The sequence below is a fragment of the Macrotis lagotis genome, chromosome 5 (genome assembly GCF_037893015.1).
Source record: "Macrotis lagotis isolate mMagLag1 chromosome 5, bilby.v1.9.chrom.fasta, whole genome shotgun sequence".
NCBI classification, from domain to species: domain Eukaryota; kingdom Metazoa; phylum Chordata; class Mammalia; order Peramelemorphia; family Peramelidae; genus Macrotis; species Macrotis lagotis.
Genome location: NC_133662.1, coordinates 165,496,944 through 165,514,615, shown reverse-complemented (window position 1 = coordinate 165,514,615; position 17,672 = coordinate 165,496,944). Strand labels below are relative to the sequence as shown.

General features: G+C 35.7%; 1 protein-coding gene across 1 annotated transcript in view; it reads right to left on the bottom strand.

Moving 5' to 3' along the window:
* Positions 1-91: 91 nt before the first annotated feature.
* MTHFD1L (methylenetetrahydrofolate dehydrogenase (NADP+ dependent) 1 like) overlaps positions 92-17,672 on the bottom strand; it is a 191,067-nt gene continuing 173,486 nt past the window's right edge. Inside the window, exons 27-28 of the mRNA XM_074187818.1 lie at positions 7,512-7,621; positions 92-958 (exon numbers count right to left, since the gene is read on the bottom strand). Of these exons, the coding sequence (XP_074043919.1) occupies positions 7,532-7,621 (90 nt within the window). The 3' untranslated portion in view covers positions 92-958; positions 7,512-7,531. The remainder of the gene's footprint in view (positions 959-7,511; positions 7,622-17,672) is intronic.

Below are 17,672 nucleotides of genomic sequence, written 5' to 3'. Positions count from 1 at the left end.
GTTGCTTCTAGAAAGTAAAATTTTACTGGTGTTATAATCTTGTTTGACCCATTTATTTTCAGTTCAAGACAATATAAAAACACTCACAGAATAAAATGTTACACCTTTGCATCAAGAGCCTTTTTATTCTTCAATCTTTATAAAATAAGAATTATTTTCCCCCTGTAGAGTTTTTTTTTAATATTAATGTTTTTCTTCCTCTGGACATGGATAACATCCATAGGAGGTCTCCTAGAGTTGTCCTAGCTCTTTGAATTGCATCCATCAGGGTTGGTCAACTCACAGTGTTGTTGTTAATGTGTACATTGTTCTCATTGTTCTGCTCCCTTCACTCAGTTCCTGAAAGTCATTCTATGCTTTTCTAGAGTCCGACCATATATGGTTTCTTGTAGAACAATAATATTCCACAGTATTAATATACATAACTTGTTCAGCCACTCATTAATTGATGGCACCCCCTCATTTCCAATTCTTTGCTACTACAAAAAGCTGCTATGAATATTTGGACCGTGTAGGACTTTTCCCATTTTTTTATGATTTATTTTGGATATAGTTCTCGAATTGGAATTGCTGGGTCAAAGGGTAGAAACAGTTTTATTGCTCTTTGAGCATAGTTCCATATAGCAACATGGAATGGTTGGATCTGTTCACAATTCCAGCAGCAGTGAATCAATGTCCCAATCCTCCCACAAACTCCAACATTGATTGTAAAACAAGCATTCTTAAGAGTAAGCAGAGGAAAATGTTAATTTTAAAGAAACAGAAAATAAATTGTTTTTTCTGTCCAGTATGGTATAAATGCTTTTGTCGAATACTGTCAGTGTAATCCAAAGGAGACATCCTGAATGGAGAATAAATCTTTGGCCTATTTCATCACGGTTTGGGCACTGTGTAACAGATAAAATTCCATAAAATTCACTTATCCTGTGAAAAGAGAAGCCATGGCTGTTTCAGATATCTGAAAAAAAAAACCCCAAAACAAAACATAGTTTAGTGTAAGAGTGGCTACTTCTTCAATCATACTCTAACACAAATGGCAAAAAAGAAAGAAAAAGTGAAACCAAGTAAATGAAACTACTGAAAAGTTAAAGATGGGATGAGAGTATGCAAACCTTCTGTCTGTGGGACAAAAACTTTTGAAAAATACAGTGTAGACAGGAAGTAGGATGGATTATCTAAATTGTACTCTGAGCTTCACAGACGATTTACTATGGGACCTAAAGTTCCATGACTTCTAAATTGGACTTCTGTCTCTAAGAGTTAGTTTAGTGCAAATTGAAATTCCCTGACTCCAGAATGATGTCTCTTTTCTTTAGATAAGCTTTCCCCACTTTTATAATGGCACTAACCGGGCCTTTAGGTGGTGCAGTGGATAGAGCACCAGCCCTGGAGTCAGGAGTCCCTGAGTTCAAATGTGGACTCAGACACTTAATAAAATAAAATATAATGGCACTAACAGATTTGGGGGAATACATATGAGCTAATATGGTAGGGGAAGGGATTGGTAATTTTACTGTTTCAAACTTGCAAATTTTAAGTGATCAAAGATAATTTCCTGAAAATATAAAAATGTACCTTGAGGTACATTAAACTTTAATCTGAATTTATACATGTGGGAATTTATTTGTTTATCAAGTCCACTGAAATATAAAGCTGACCTTCCAGATTCCTAAAGAGTCTGGAGCCAGAAAGGATACCAGAGTAGTTTCAAAAGAGAAGACACGGATGAAGAAAGAGAATTAGAAACTTCAACTATTCATCTTAAAGTTCACTTATAATCAGGAAAGAAAACAGAATGCTGAGAGGTGGTAGCAACAGAGTAAATAGAAATAATAAGAAAGTATTTCAAATGGTCAAAGGTTGGGGCTGAGGCTGTTTCATATTCAGACACAAGGCTCCAATGAGGGAGTATTCAGAAAATTTCAGTCCTGAATCCACTGCCTAGTTACAGAAGCTGGAGTTGGGGCTAGGGCAGTAAGGTCACGAGGACCAGTGAGCATCTCAGGTTCCAGACAGCCCTGCCTGGTGATAGACCATTTCCCTGTCACATGTGCTTCCTTGCATCATATTTATACTTGCTGTATAACAAAGTATTGACTGCTTGTGGTCTCCTATTGAAAGGGCTGGCAAAGGTACAAAACTCTTATCTCTGTAAAAGGAAAAAATGAATTGAGATTTTTATTCAGTAAAAGAGTATATGTTAAATATAATGAGAATGAAAGAAATGGAGACTAAAAGAATGAAAAAAATGAAAAAATTGAATGTAGTACAAAAAGGAGTTGGGACACATTCTTTTTTAAAGAGAATGAAGGATGATTTAAAGCCATAATTGTGCTTTGAGGGTGGTCAGTTTTCCAAGTTTTTGCCATAATGTAGATACCTATATCGAACTGTTTTTCTTGTAATTTTTAAAGATTTTTGCAGACCCAGAAGCATTATATAAATGCTCGCTATTATTACTATCAGCCCTAAAGAAATCTGTTTTAGGAGGTTGCTATGGCCATGACAGTTAAAGCTGAGAAAAACTAACCCTAGTTCATTCTCCATCCCTGACATCTTTTAGCTGTGTAATCAGGATTGAGTCACTTAACTTTTCAATACCCCAGGCAAGTTGAAAAAATGAGAGATGAAGGGAGTTTGTACCAAAAGGGAATAAAGACTGTCAGAATGGGGGTGTTACTACACAAATTATAAATGATCATGGTTAACCAATTTTTATATGAAAATATGAATTCATAAAATTTTATACAGGGGCAGCTAAGTGGTGCAGTGGATAGAGCACTGACCCTGGAATGAGGAGGACCTGAGCTCCAATCTGACCTCAGACATTTAGCAATTACATAGCTATGTGACTTTGGGCAAGTCACTTAACCCCACTGCCTTAAATAAATAAAATTAAAAAAAATTTATACACATGGTGAGCAATTCCCTGATTTCTTCATCAGAATCTAATCTTAACTGATTAAAAGAAAAGTCACTACTCTCAATCCCCCACTATGCAAACCCCTAATAGCTAAAGACTACAGAAAGGGAAGGAGAATGTGATTTTGGATCTGTCTCCTCTGGATAAACTTCATGTGCAATCCTTCTAGGTGCTGATATCCAAAAGAATGAGTCATGCCCTCATTCTAACAACAGTACAAAGAACTGCAGGTGAGATCTTGGACTGAAGGAAAGCTTGGGTTCTGGCTACTTCTCAGCATCTCAAGTTCATATTACATTCTCACATTTTTTCCCTAGCAATGGGAGTGGTAAGGGTTGGAATTTTAAAGGAAAAAAGTCAATATATTTAAGACAATAATAATCTTTCCTTGTATGTGGTGGATGTCACTAGTATCTGCCGTAAGGAATAATAAGCTTATTAACATAAAGTTGAGTATATGTAATTTTCTAATCTAGTTTTATTGATGATAAAATACACCACTCAAATAGTTCATTTTATTTTCAACAGCCTATCTCAGTGGATTAAGATCCAAACTTAAATGTTCTTTTTTGTTTCATGCATCCTTTGTTAAAGTCTTTTTGTTAGCAGGAGGTAAAGTGAACTCTAATAACACAGTAGCAAATATGCTGGCTGGACCATTCAACTAAAGGGTTATACAAAGAATGTGAGGCTTTGTAAAAAAGGGCTTATCTTAGGAGACTGAATTCGTTTTTGGATTATCTGAGCTGGGTCAAATGATGAGTTCTGAATTACCATTCCCCAAGCTTACAAAACTACACAGAAGTTCACAAACAGGAAATGGAGCATTGAAACAAAAAAAAAAAATCCAACCAGAAGCTAAAAGTATCGACTTTTGCTTAAAATTTTGGTAAAAGACAGAGTTTCTACAAAGTTTGTCCTTTAATATCTAAACTTCTGTCATGCTGGATAAAACTACTAGCCAGGAGAACTAAAAAGTCTGTCTAAACAGTATCAGTTTGCAGTGTGGATAAAAGATCAATTATTTTTGTAACTAGAATTAAAATGAGGGAACCAATCCATGGGAACAGATTTAGAAAGTTATTTCTGCCCACTGAAATATCTATAGTAAATGGAGGCTTTTGGTGAATGATTAAATCTTTCGTAATAAGGTAAAAGCCAAACTTGTCTCCTTGATGCTTTTAGTGTATAAAGTATATAATATTAAAAATACCAATGTATAAAAAGATGTGTCAAACCATAAAGAAGATGGCAAAGAAATAGTGTAATGAATTTGACATGCAGAAAGAGGTTAGGATAAGGGTCCATTTTTAGTTTAAGAAGGCTGTGATTTTTTCCAACTGGCATCTAAGAAGTGACTAAACATTGCTTGATTGTTTTTTAATTATGCCTGATTCTCTTTGACCCCATTTGGGGCTTTTTTTTTTTTAGGCTTTTGCAAGGCAAACGGGGTTAAGTGGCTTGCCCAAGGCCATACAGCTAGGTAATTATTAAGTGTCTGAGACCGAACTTGAACCCAGGTATTCCTGACTCCAAGGCCGGTGCTTTATCCACTATGCCACCTAGCTGCCCGATTTAGGGCTTTCTTGCCAGAGACAGTGGAGCCTGGTTTGCCTTTTCCTACTCCAGATTAAATCAAACAGCTAGGCAATATAGTAGGCAGAATACCAGACTTGGGAGTCAGAAAGTCTTGAGTTCAAATCTGCACTCAGACATTTATTGGCTGTGTATCTCTGAGCAAGTTACTTAACTTCATTTGTCTCAATTTCCCTCATCTGTAAAATAAACTGAAGTAGAAAATGGCAAACCGTCTTTGCCAATAACTCCAACAACAACAATAATAATCAGAACTAGCATGACAATTTGGATGATTCAGGAAGACTAAACATTAGCACTCCCCTCAAAAGAAATGTAGTAGAGCAATTGTTAAAATGAAAAACCAACACTAGCTTTACAATCATAGCTAAAGATCCCAGACCGTTTGACTAAATTATATTACTTACTATAACGGAAAACATCTTTGAAAGATACCATAGTTCTGCTCAGTGCAATGACTGACCACTGATCATTAAAGAGGAATTATGGAGAGGAATATCTCACTTCTTTAAAGAGAGATGACTGATAGGTGCAGAGTGAAGCAGCCACAGATAAATCCATTGATTTCTTTTGCTTAATCCTACCTTGTTAAAAGGGAGGGAGTTTTATTTGTGAGGGGTGTATGTGTGTGTTCATGGAAGTTGTAATTTCTTTTAAATCGTTCAGGTTCTTGAATTTAATTTTCTACAACTTCTTTGGATGAGAATTTGATTTTTTTAAAAATGTATTTATTGTGTACAAAGAACTACAGGTACAAGAGGAAACAAAGAGAAAAGAGATCCTGGCCTTTCCCTTTGTTCTATATAGATACTGAATTAAAAGTGAATGTACTTTGCTACCAGTCACAGGGAAAGTCTAGCTTTAATAATAAGGTAAGAAATGGGAAAAGGTCTTGAATAAACTATGATCACCTGGAGAGAGAGTGAATGGGGTAGAAGTAGGGTAGGCTGAGGAGAAAGAGGATATTTTCTAAAAGGCAATATATAAACCACAACAGAACAGACAGTTATAAGTTTAGAATGGTTAAGGTAGTAAGATTATAGAAATAAGAGGGAAAAAAGCTCTCAAGTAATTCTGCATGTAATAATTTTTCTTCTCTAAAGGCAAGGAACTAGAGTCAGAGGATCCCAAATGACTGATTTAAAGTTAATTTCCAGTAAATCAATGAGGGTTTATTTTATTTTATGTAATAGGGTTAAGTGACTCGCCCAAGGTCATACAGTTAGGCGATTATTAAGTGTCTGAGGCCATATTTGAACTCAGGTCCTCCTAACTCCAAGGGCAGTGCGCTGTGCACTGTGCCATCTAACTGCTCCTCAATGAGGATTTATAAAGTGGCTACTATGTATTTAGCACTGTGCTAAGACCTGGGGATACAAAGAAGTATAAAAAGGTAGTCTGCTCTTGAGAAGCTCACAGTCGAATGGGGATGAAGACATACTGGAGATAATCAACCTAGGGAAGGACTTTTGGGTAAAGCTTCCTGAACAAAGTGGGATTTTAGTGGGGATGTGAAGGCAGCCAGAAGTTGGGGGCAGAAAGTGAGAAGGGAGAGAATTTCAGACAGTGAGAATGTTCAGAGTCAGGAGACATAATGTCTTCTCCTACTCAGGTACTCCTGACTCCAGGGTCGATGCTCTGTCCACTGCGCCACCCAGCCCCCCCCCCACCATTCTGTTTTTAATTCTTATTTTCAGTTCTAAATTCTCTCCTTAAGCCTTTCCCCCCACCATAGGGAAGAGAAGAAATGAGATATCTATTATACATATGAAATCATGCAACACTTATTTCTAAATCAGCCATATAGTGGGGAAAAAACAACAAATATTGAAAAAGAAGGAAAAAATGGTTCAATCTGCATTCAAGAGTCTTAAAGTTCTCTAACTGGAAGAGAACAGTATTTTTAATTATGTGTTCTTGCTGACTTTGGAAATGTAAGCCCACCTGCTCTCATAAGCCATTTCCCTGATTATTGGGATACTGAATAATATAAACCATAACTTTATATAATATAAATGGAATAATATAAGCTATAATTTTATATTTTACCCAAATTAGTACCTGGTAACTTTGTTAAGTAAGAATATCAAATAATATATTGGCTAATGATCACAGCCTAGGCACTCCAATATTGCTAACAGAGATAGGCTATAGAAGATGGGTTTTTAAAACTTGGGGTCCTTAAATCCAAGAAGGACAAGACTTTTGGAACCAATGCATGTTTTATAAAGGAGATTTATCTGTTGATCCTATTGAGAAAAGCCTCTAGTTACCTCTATTACTGGTATGTAACTGGGAAAATAACTTAAAATATACCCTTTCTGCTCTGAAATCACTGTACTGGAGGTTCTCATCACTGCATTCTGGACAATTTTAACAACCTGCTGGTTGGTTTCCTTGCCTTGAATCTCTCCTTATTCCAATACATTCTCCACTCTACCAGCAAAATTATTCTTCTATTTTAACCATATCATCACTCTTATTCAATTAAGTCCAGTGGTTCCTGATCTCACGTGGAATCAAATATACAAAACTCCTAATTTTGGTTGTTTTCACTGGTTACCACCCAATGCTCTCTCCTCATCTCTGCCTCCAATCTTCCTTGATTTTCTTAGTCTCAGCTTAAGTCTCACCTTATCCAGTCCTCCTCCACCTCAGACCCCCTTCCTCTGAGACTATCCCTCATTTGCTCTAGTAAATGTCATCTTAAAACATCATTGTTTGCACATTCTCTTCCCTGTTATATTGGGAGTTCTTTGAGAGCCAAGCCTATCCTTTGCATTTCTTTGTATCCAGGCACCATAAAGCAGAATGAACATTGTTGCAAATTACTTTTATGAGATGACATGAATATTTAACACCTTAGAGGCTGCTGTTCTAACCACCTTGGCAATATATCTTGGCAAAACCAATACCAACACCAACCCCCTCTACCCTCAGTATATGACCGTGCTTGTTTCCTTTATGAAGAGAAGAAAGAACTGTAGCTTACCCATTCTGGATACCATTCTTTTAGAATAAGCCTTTCACTTGCTCTGTTTCAGTATCAAGATCTATATCATAAAAGCAAGGTCGAGTAGGTAGTCCTGGCATGGTGCTCATCTGTGGAAACAATAAGACATTTGGACATGAACAAAACAAATTCAAGTGGTAAATCACACCGTGGATCTGATGCTTCTTATGATGTAAATTATTATAGCACATTAAAATATTAGTGCTGGATAGTACCATGGAGATCAGCTTATCAAATTCCTTTGATTTTTATTTTTGCTATTATTGTTCAATCATGTCTGGTTCTTCATGATCATATTTGGGGTTTTCTTGGCAAAGGCCCTTTTCTTTTCCAGCTCATTTTACACATGAGGAAACTGAAATGAACAGGGTGAAGTGACCTGCCCAAGGTCACACAGCTAAGAGTCTGAGGGCCAGATGTGAACTCATGAAGGTGAGTCTTCTCGATTCTGGGGCTGGCACTCTATCTACAGCACAACCTAGCTGTCCTTCTGATTTCATAACAGAAACTAAGATTTGAGAGAAATTGTGACTTACTGACAGAGGACCTTGGGTTATATTTCATTTCTAATATTTTTTTTTTATCTACAACAACTTTAGGCAAGTTAATCTCATTTACTTGTCTGTATAATGAAAGGTTTGGGTTAGATGGCCTAAAGCCCATTCAAGCTTGAAATGATCATAAATATTGTTCCACATAGTGTAGAACCATATCAAGTTAATGGTGGGTTAAATGGGCTTTTTGTAAGCTGGCCTGGAAACCAGCTACCCTATAACATTATTTCTATGAGGAAATGCATTTCAAGACAAATTACTTAGACATAAACTTTTGGAACATGTCCTATTTGTGAGGGGGGACTGTCTTATTGTTCAAAACTTTTTTATATCCAGTGTCATATTATCTTCATTAAGTTTATGCTTAGATGATGGGGATAAGATTCTTCTCTGGCATTTAGTTCAAAAGTCTCTAGAAAGAAAACTGTCAGCTGTTTTAGCTTCAGAAGGCACAATGTAAGCTCTGGCTGGAATAATTTATGATTTCTCTCATCACCTGTGTGACAAATCACTTAAGTCTATGAAGTTATTCCCTTGTATAATTAGATCACAATTTTTACATTAAATTTTTTTTTAATAAATCAGGAGGATAGACATGAGGTAGTGAAAAGTCATGTTTTTACTATTTCTTAAAATAAAAGATGACAGAAAATGGTGGAGTAATATGCAGAAGAAGAAATAGATTTTTGGATGTGGTCAACATAGGAATCTGTTTGGGTTGACTATATTTTATAGTATTCTAGGGTTCTCTAGTTCTCTTTGTCTTTAGAGTGAGTGGGAAATGGAAGAGAAGAAAAATAAAAACCTTTGATAAATTAAAAAAACTCATCTTCAAAATAAAAAAAAAACAGGGGGTGGGAACATACAGTTCAGGATGTGATATCACCATACTTAAACCCCTTAAATTAATACTGCAAGAGCACAGTATTGCTTATAGGTAGATCAGTAATGAATTCTAATTTAACTTTAACATGAACACTTAGTATATTGAATTTAATAATGATTTATGGATTAAAGAAGTAAAAATCTGAGAATTTACATTGCAGACTTGGTTATAATCCTCTTGGTCCCTTATCAGGATTTGTGATTTGTCATATAATTGTACATGCCAATTTTAGTTCAATCTGACAGCATCCAGTCCTCAAGAGGTTATTCTCAGACAATTTTAGTTAACTGTGTCTGGACTGAGTCAAGTCAACCACAGAGACAGAGACCCCGGAAGAGAAATACACCCCCACCTATCTCTTGGCTGTTTTCCCAGAAGGGTCAGTCTATTAGCAGAATGCTTGAGAACCTAGAGAAGGGGATGCCTCAGAGAAACAAAATCACCATTGCTGTCCTGCCTTATTATAACCAGAATCTTTAATGACTTCTAATACCTTTTCATGTATTCTATCTCTGCATCAAGATTCTAAGAGGTTGGTTTCCAATATGGTGGGCAAGATTTGCATTGGTCTTTTCTTCTTCAAAAATGTTGATGCCGAGTAGTGAGAATACCAAATTTAATCCTTTTACATCTTTGCAGTCACTCTGTGGTACCCCCTCCCCCCATCCCAATATTAGTAATATGTCTCTTCCTCTTTTTATAGACCAAAGCTGACCTAATTCCCTAAAAAGGATTCTGTATAAGGTAAATGAGTCCCACCCTACACTTAATGTGCACATTTCTTTAAAATGATGTCATGGAAAATGCTCTGAAGAGTATATAGAATCCCCTATAGAGACTGTCAGAGTATGAATAAGGGGATGGAGATCCAGTTTTGGAGTTGGGGAAGACCTTGAGTTTTAAGATGTACCTCTGATGTCTCCCAGTACTGAGTGGGCTTTCACAAATCACTTACAATCTTAGTGCCTGAGCCAGGCACTAAGATTAAGAGGCATAGAATGATGCCAATCTGCAATGGCAGAGGCATCTTGTTATACCAATAAAATCATAGACACTGGACCCAAGTTAAAGTCCTCATAGTTATATAAATCAGCCCAAGAAGGGTCATGAAGATTTTGGTGTTTCTGATTCTCCCACAGTATAGGTACAAGGTGCCAAGCAAATACAAGAAAGAAGGATGCACTTTTCTCTTGTTATTGAATTATCCCACCTGCTTAAAACTTACTTGGAAGTAACAAACACAAAAATATCAGCACTAGTGGAGCAGGGAAGGTAGTCCACTGGAAGTACAGCATATTATCATGAAGACTAACCATTCATTACATCCTTCTTATGGGTAGAATTAACATTATAAAGAATTATTACGTATAATTTACAGATTAACAATAACCTAAAAATCAGGTTGATGTCAGCTCACAGTGTCATTAAAAAAATCTAATCTGAAAGCACCAGAAGAAAATGAACCCTTTAAAATGGAGTAAATTTAAACTATCCTATTACTGTTATCATATAAGTTACCACATACCACTTTAATTCCATAGTCAGCCATGTCCTAATGAATGCAATTGAGGATAAATCAACCTGGATAGTTCCACAAACCTAACATTTCTAGATCTGGAGCTCTTTTTCAATGGAGAATCAGTTCTTATTTCCATACTTTCTAAGAAAGGCTAATTAAGCTAGCATATTGGATTGATTTGATAGGTTGAAACAAACAACAGATGACCACTTGTTGAGAATGCTGCGGAGGGAAATCTTTTTCATAAAGGTTGCACTAGATGGCTTTCCAACTCTGAAATTCTCTTTTCCTAAATCCCTCATCTCTACAACTTGGGTACTTTCTCCAACAACAAAGATCAAATCGCTTCATTTGTTATCTTTTCAACTTCTAGTCCATGTAGTCCTATAAATTTTGTAAAGTGAGAGTGACTAGAACTAATTTTGTTGTGCAAATAAAATTAGAAATAAATTTTTTATGAGGATGAAAGGGGAAATCATGAATAGAAATGTAATGAGAAACATTTGAATTTGTCACCTCATATTGAAGTACTCATTAGGAACATTTAGAAAAAGACCACCATAAATACAGTTGCATATTATTTGCTAACATCTAATGAAGAAGGTGAAAAGGTAGAATAACGCAACAACACATTCTAAATTAAATTAAAATATACTTTGAATCTCACTTTAGGTATTTTCAACTTGTGAATTATGTTAGACAGCTACTTAGGGCCCTTCTAGTTTCAGATGACCTTATTTTTCATCTTTCTTGGTTCTCAAAAAAATTATCACAACCAAGTTAAAGGTAGTTTAAATGTTAATAACTAGACTCAAAAGAAATGTTAGAACTACAAGGCTCTAGGTCTAAGAGGTGGAAGAATGGGAACCTGCAGACTTCCAATATCCAAGTCCACTGATGTTCCTACTGGACTATAAAACTTTCAGGGCATATATTTTAAGAAGTAAAGTCTTCTAGTTTTAATAAATTAAGCTAAAAGATTTTTTCATATTATAAGTATAGAATCAAGAAATTTAGTGCTGGCACAGTACTAGAAAAATCCACATGGAATTAATTAACCATTTGTGTGTGTGAGGGACATAAAACTATTTGTACCATTTGTCCTTTTAAATTAGTATCTTATCTCCTTTGAAAATTTAAATTGTTTGACATGATGATCCAATTAAAAAAAAACAATATGGGTGGCTAAGTGGCACAGTGGATAGAGCACCCGATGTGGAGTCAGGAGTACCTGAGTTCAAATCCGGCCTCAGACACTTAATAATTACCTTAACTGTGTGACCTTGGGCAAGCCACTTAACCCCATTTGCCTTGCAAAAACCTTAAAAAAAAAAGTCCAGTAGAAAAGTTAGAGGACAGAGAAGAGTGATACTTTGATTTATTATTATTATTTTTTACATCAGGGATTCATTCTGGCTTAAAATGGTGGAGGTAAAAACCTATATCTGTCAAAGGATTCTTTTTTAGTTGCCCCCCCCCCCCCCCAGGCAATGGGGTAAGTGGCTTTGCCAAGGTGACACAGCTAGGTAACTATTAAATGTTTGAGGTTGGATTTGAACTCAGGTACTCCTGACTCCACATGGGTGCTCTATCCACTGCACCATTTAGCCGCCCCTGTCAAGGGATTCTTTCAGATTTTTCTCCATAAGAACTCTCTATTATAAAATGGCCATCACTTTTATTTCTGGCATTCTGCTCTGAAACCCCGCCCCCCAACAAAAACCAAGTCAACCTAACCATAAACCTAGGGCCTTAGACAATGAAAAGCAAAGTCAAAAAAACAGGTGAAACTAATTTTTTGGTGGTGGTGATAGGATAGTGATGAGAAGAATCAATAAAAAAGACTTTAGTCTTAGAAGAAATTTTCTTTTTTAAAATGTCATATAATAATGCAAACAATACTAAAGGGTTAAAAATTCAATTGAAGACTTAAAAAATAAGCAGTATACTTGATAATAAAATTTAGAAATTTTAAGTTATTTTTAGGTTGTTTATATTTTTCCATTAAATAAAACCAGACATTATCAAAAATGACTGGATTCTAAAATAATAAATCCTGATTTATTATATTTCCAAATCTTTTACACTTATAAAAATATTCTTTTTTTAGTAGGTGATATCTTTAGACATTAAATATATTAGGGATAAGAAAATATTTTTAATTTGTTTAAATTCTAGTTTCTGTTTTATATTTAGAAGATAACATTTATAATCATCCTCCGAGTAAAAGAAAGAGCTCCAAGTAGTTATTATTATTATTATTATTTTTTTTTTAGGTTTTTGCAAGGCAAACGGGGTTAAGTGGCTTGCCCAAGGCCACACAGCTAGGCCAGATTTGAACCCAGGTACTCCTGACTCCACCCGTGCTTTATCCACTCACTATGCCACCTAGCTGCCCCTAAGCTATGTTACTTGGGAAAAAGCAAATTAAACCTACAATTCAGGAGACTTGGGGTTTTTGTTAATTATGTTATCACTCTTGAGGTAGTATTACAATGGGCAAGTCAAAATCTGTGTCTCAGTTCCCTTTCTATTCTAAAATTGGGAAGCTTTTCCCTTTCCAATGTCTCTTCAACAAATTTCATTTACTTTCCAGTTTTTTCCTTCTAAGTCTTATTTAATTTATTCTTTTTTTTCTTTTTTTGCAAGGCAAATGGGGTTAAGTGGCTTGCCCAAGGCCACACAGGTAATTATTAAGTGTCTGAGACTGCATTTGAACACAGGTACTCCTGACTCTAGGGCTGGTGCTCTATCTACTGCACCACCTAGCCACCCCGTCATTTAATTTATAAAAAACATTTTACATTACTTTTAAAATTCTTTTTTTTCATCTTTTCAAGAAATTCTAGTTGAATTTCTAGTGTCCAAACTGCTTTTCTTTTGATGCTTTGGAGTTATTGTCTTCTTCTGGGTTTATATAATGGAGCGATTTGTTTTTGGTTTTTCTTCCACACTAGGATTAGGCCCAGTTTTGTGGATTTCTGGCCTATGTACGTTGACTTTGTGTCCTCTAGATTTCTGCTGCTGCCTTTTTTTCCAGTAATGAGATATATCATTCTAGGATCTCCAAGAGAGCTGAGACTGGGGATGTGCAAGCTTTTTAGTGCTCCCCCAAATGCAGACATCTGATATATGGCAAAAATCTGTTCTCCTGGTTTGAACTCTGAAAATTTCTGGCCAGGTTTTGGGTCTGAGTAAAACCTGTGGGCTGGCCCCTGCTTGGAGTTCTGGTAGCCAGTGAGTGGACTCAGCTGCTATCTGCTGGTTCAGAATGACAGAACTGTAGGCTTTAGATTAGGCTAGATTTAGGCATGCCACTCCTGCTGTCAAACAAAACCAGATAGCTGCTGTTTGCATTTTGCTTTTGCTTTTCTCAGTACACAGATGAGGACCCACTAATATTTATCACCTTGGAATACCAAACCCTAGGCACAGTTCCCTTTTTCAGTCCTTCCTACATTTGGGAAGTGAATGATTATAGAGTTAGGTCCCTAGAATGCTCAGAGGGGTGGTTTCTGGCTAGTTTATAACTATCTCTATGCTAATCTGGGTTGGAAAAATCACTGTGTTTTTTTCCCTTGAATTTTGTCTAGTGCATTTTCTAGGTCCGTATGGAAGAGTTGTAGGGTAGAGTTCAGCTATTACTGATTCATTCTCCTCTGCTATCTTGGCTTTGCCTCCTCCCTATTTTAAAACAATGTCCATTAATGAAGCTCTGGAACACCTAAATACCACTTTTCACATGGGTTTGATTAGCAGCATCTAAGTGATGCAGTGGTTAAAGTGCAGGGCTTAGATTCAGGAAGACCTAAGTTCAAATCCAGCCTTATTAGCTGGGTGACCCATGGCAAATCACTTAACTCTATCTGCCACAGTTTTTTATCTGTAAAATGAACTAGAGAAGGAACTGGCAAACCATTCCAGTATCTTTGCCAGAAAAATACCATATGGATCACATCAATAACAAACTCTTGGTATGGCATGCAACCTCCATTTTGGTATTTTCAACTGTAAAAAAATTAATGATAATAACACCTACTTTAAGGGTTGTTGTGAGCATAAAATGAGATAATGTGAGCAACTTTACAGACATTAGGGTGCTACATAAATATTAGCTACATTACTAATTATCACCACCAGCACCACCACCATCATCATCAAGTTACCAAAAGAACTGGGCTGTTAAGTGACTTGTCTACAGTCACATTTATAACTAAAACATATGTCTGAGACTAGACTTGAACTCTTAACTCTAGAGCTGGTTCTCTATCCATTATGTCATAATGGTATTCCTCTATTCCTTTATAGTATTCAATATTCTTGGATGATGTTATTTCTTTAAGATTCTTTAATTTTCTAATTAAAAAAATTCTTTAAATTAAAATCCCAATAACCTATCATTCATTAGAATACTGATACTGAGTTTATGGTCTGAGGTATACTTTTTGGTTATTTCTTTGCCCTTCAGGCCAAATAACTCTAAGTTGGAAGCAAAATTTACTTGCACAAATCTTAAATATTCTACTTCAGGTAAAATTTCAGTATGAATAAAAGTGGGCTACTATTACTCAGGAGTTCAAAATGGTAGACTGAAAGGAACAAAAGAGCTTAGGAATCTGAGACATCACTTAAAAAAAATCTGATTTCCTGTTCTTTTGTGGTGGCATATCCTTATTTTAAACTCTGTAACCAGATCACTTAAAGAAAAGATTTCCGGGGGGGGGGGGGGGGGGGGAGAGTCATCCAAGGATGCTTTTTATGAACTAAAAAAATCCTATATGCATAAATTAATTCAAACAGTGGAAGGGGAGAATTTAGGATATATTTCCCAAATACTAAGGGGGGGGGGGAAGGTAACCAATCATAAGACAGAAAAACTCTTCTGACTGCCAAGGAATGAAGATGTGCTGGTGAGACAATGACTAAAAGTAGTGAAAGTCTTAAAGTAAAAGAGTTTGGATGTTTTGCTTAAGGAGAAAATTTTCTTGTTTGATGTTTAATGTTTACTTAGGACTGATCGTTTCAATCTATTTTTGGATAAGTGGATTAAGAACTGGAAAGGGGACTTGGAGGCCATTGAGTACAACCGTCACATTTTACAGATGAGGAAACATGGGCATACTTTCTCTTATAGGCATTACGTAAATTTTATTTATTAATTATTTATTATTATGTATTAGATATGTTATATAAATGCATTTTATATGTATTATATAAAATGAAATAGAAAACAGATCTGAAACTTTGGACTATGGTTCAAATCCTGAATGTGCTGCTTATGATGTCTGACCTTAGATAAATCACTTTAAATCGCTAGGTCTCAATTTCTTCCCTTTAGAGCCCATTCCAGATCTCAGTCTATGATCTTGTTAAGACCAGTCAAACCTCCGGGGAAATCGATTTCCTATCTCTCATAACTACATACCCCTGGTCACTGTGCCATAGGTAACAACATTCATAGAAAAATAACTGGTAATGCCATTGAACTACTTTAGTGTCAAATCTGTAAAAATTTATGTCAAGAAGATTATTGTAACATCATGTACTACCAACATGCCAGGGTAAAGCATTTTAGCCTTGAATTAGTATTTTCAAAATAAGCCCTGAATGATCTTGTTTCTCTGCATCTAGAAGAAAATCTTCTGTTCAGAGTTATGTAAGAGGTAACTTAATATCCTTGGGGCTGTATAGTACAACAATTATGAACGGGAAATAAACATTTCCAAAAGGTTATGCACTGACAGAATTGATTGGCCAAGGTTTCTTGCAACAGGCAAATAGCTGTCTTGATGTTCTTGGGCATGAGTCAGAAAATATGGATCATTTATACATTCCCCCAAAATGTAAATATTTTTCAGGTTCTGCTGACAAAGTGTAGAAATAATCATGAATGTCTTTTCTCTGACTTCCATAATTATAATTATTTATTTAAATATTTATCCCCCCCCCTAAATTTTCTTTGGTTATGAAATCTAGCTTATTGGCAAAGAACCAAGATGACATACTAACCCTTAAATTGGTACTGCTAATGAGCTAATAATTTTTGCGATGGAATTCATGCTTTATACAAACTCATTACTGAAAATATGCATAAAGGTCACAAATTATCTAGATGTTAAATTATAAGCATTTCACCCTTCATTTTCACACTGGAGAATTAGGGTTTGTAGAAGAAATGACATAAGCTCCTATGCATAATTGCTGAGTACCTCAACAGAGTCTCTAGTAAAGCAAATTCTGCTGAAACACAGTGGCAAATCCATTTACCTACTCACAATCACAAAGAATCTTTCACCATTCGTGGCTAATTAAACGACATGAAGAAAAATGTTTCCCAGATGAGTTATAGTTTGATTTCTGACTAGGCCGGGGGAAATCTAACTCCCTTAAAGCAATGCTAAATTTTTCTTGCATGTCAAAGAAAACAATTTATGTTGAAAATAATTAGGTTCTATCCTATCTTTCTTCATTATGTCACTATAATGGCCAAAATAATATTCTTGGTCATACTATTAGCTCCTTATATTTTGGGACTTGTGGAGGAAATGGAAGTTTGAAATCAAGAGTTTCTGAATCTTCAAATTTTCATCGTAGAAAAAAGTTGCTACATAAAAAACTACAAAGTTACATCTAAATATTTGATTTTTTGAATGCAATTGGATGACAAGTCCACTGAGTTACATATATTTAGGATACCATGAGTGAAGTCCACAATTGAAGAGAAGGAAGAAAATAAGATCAACTAGGCAAACTTTGCAGGGCTGTAACTGGAAAAGAAAATGCTTCTTGGTATTAAACCCCATTAAAAATTCTAATTTTCCTCTTGGAAAAGATATAAAGCTGTAAGTTTTGGAACAGCATTTTCTCAGAGAGTCAAATATATACCGGGTCAGTGTAGATGCAAGTGGGCTGTGGTATATTTCCACTGACAATCCATACACATAAATATTGTGTAAGGGACATCTTTAAGGAAATATATATTTGAAAAAAGGTGGTTTAGTAATAGAGCAAGATAATCAAGGCACATCTTTTTATGACAATATATTTTTAGGGAGATGAAAAGTTAATGGGGTTAATAGAAACAGGGACAGAGTAGAAAGGTGAGTTTACGTTTGGAGTACGGTTGTTTGTGATCAGAAGGTTTCCCTGGCTATGATACCAAGGTCTTTTCAGGAATCGAA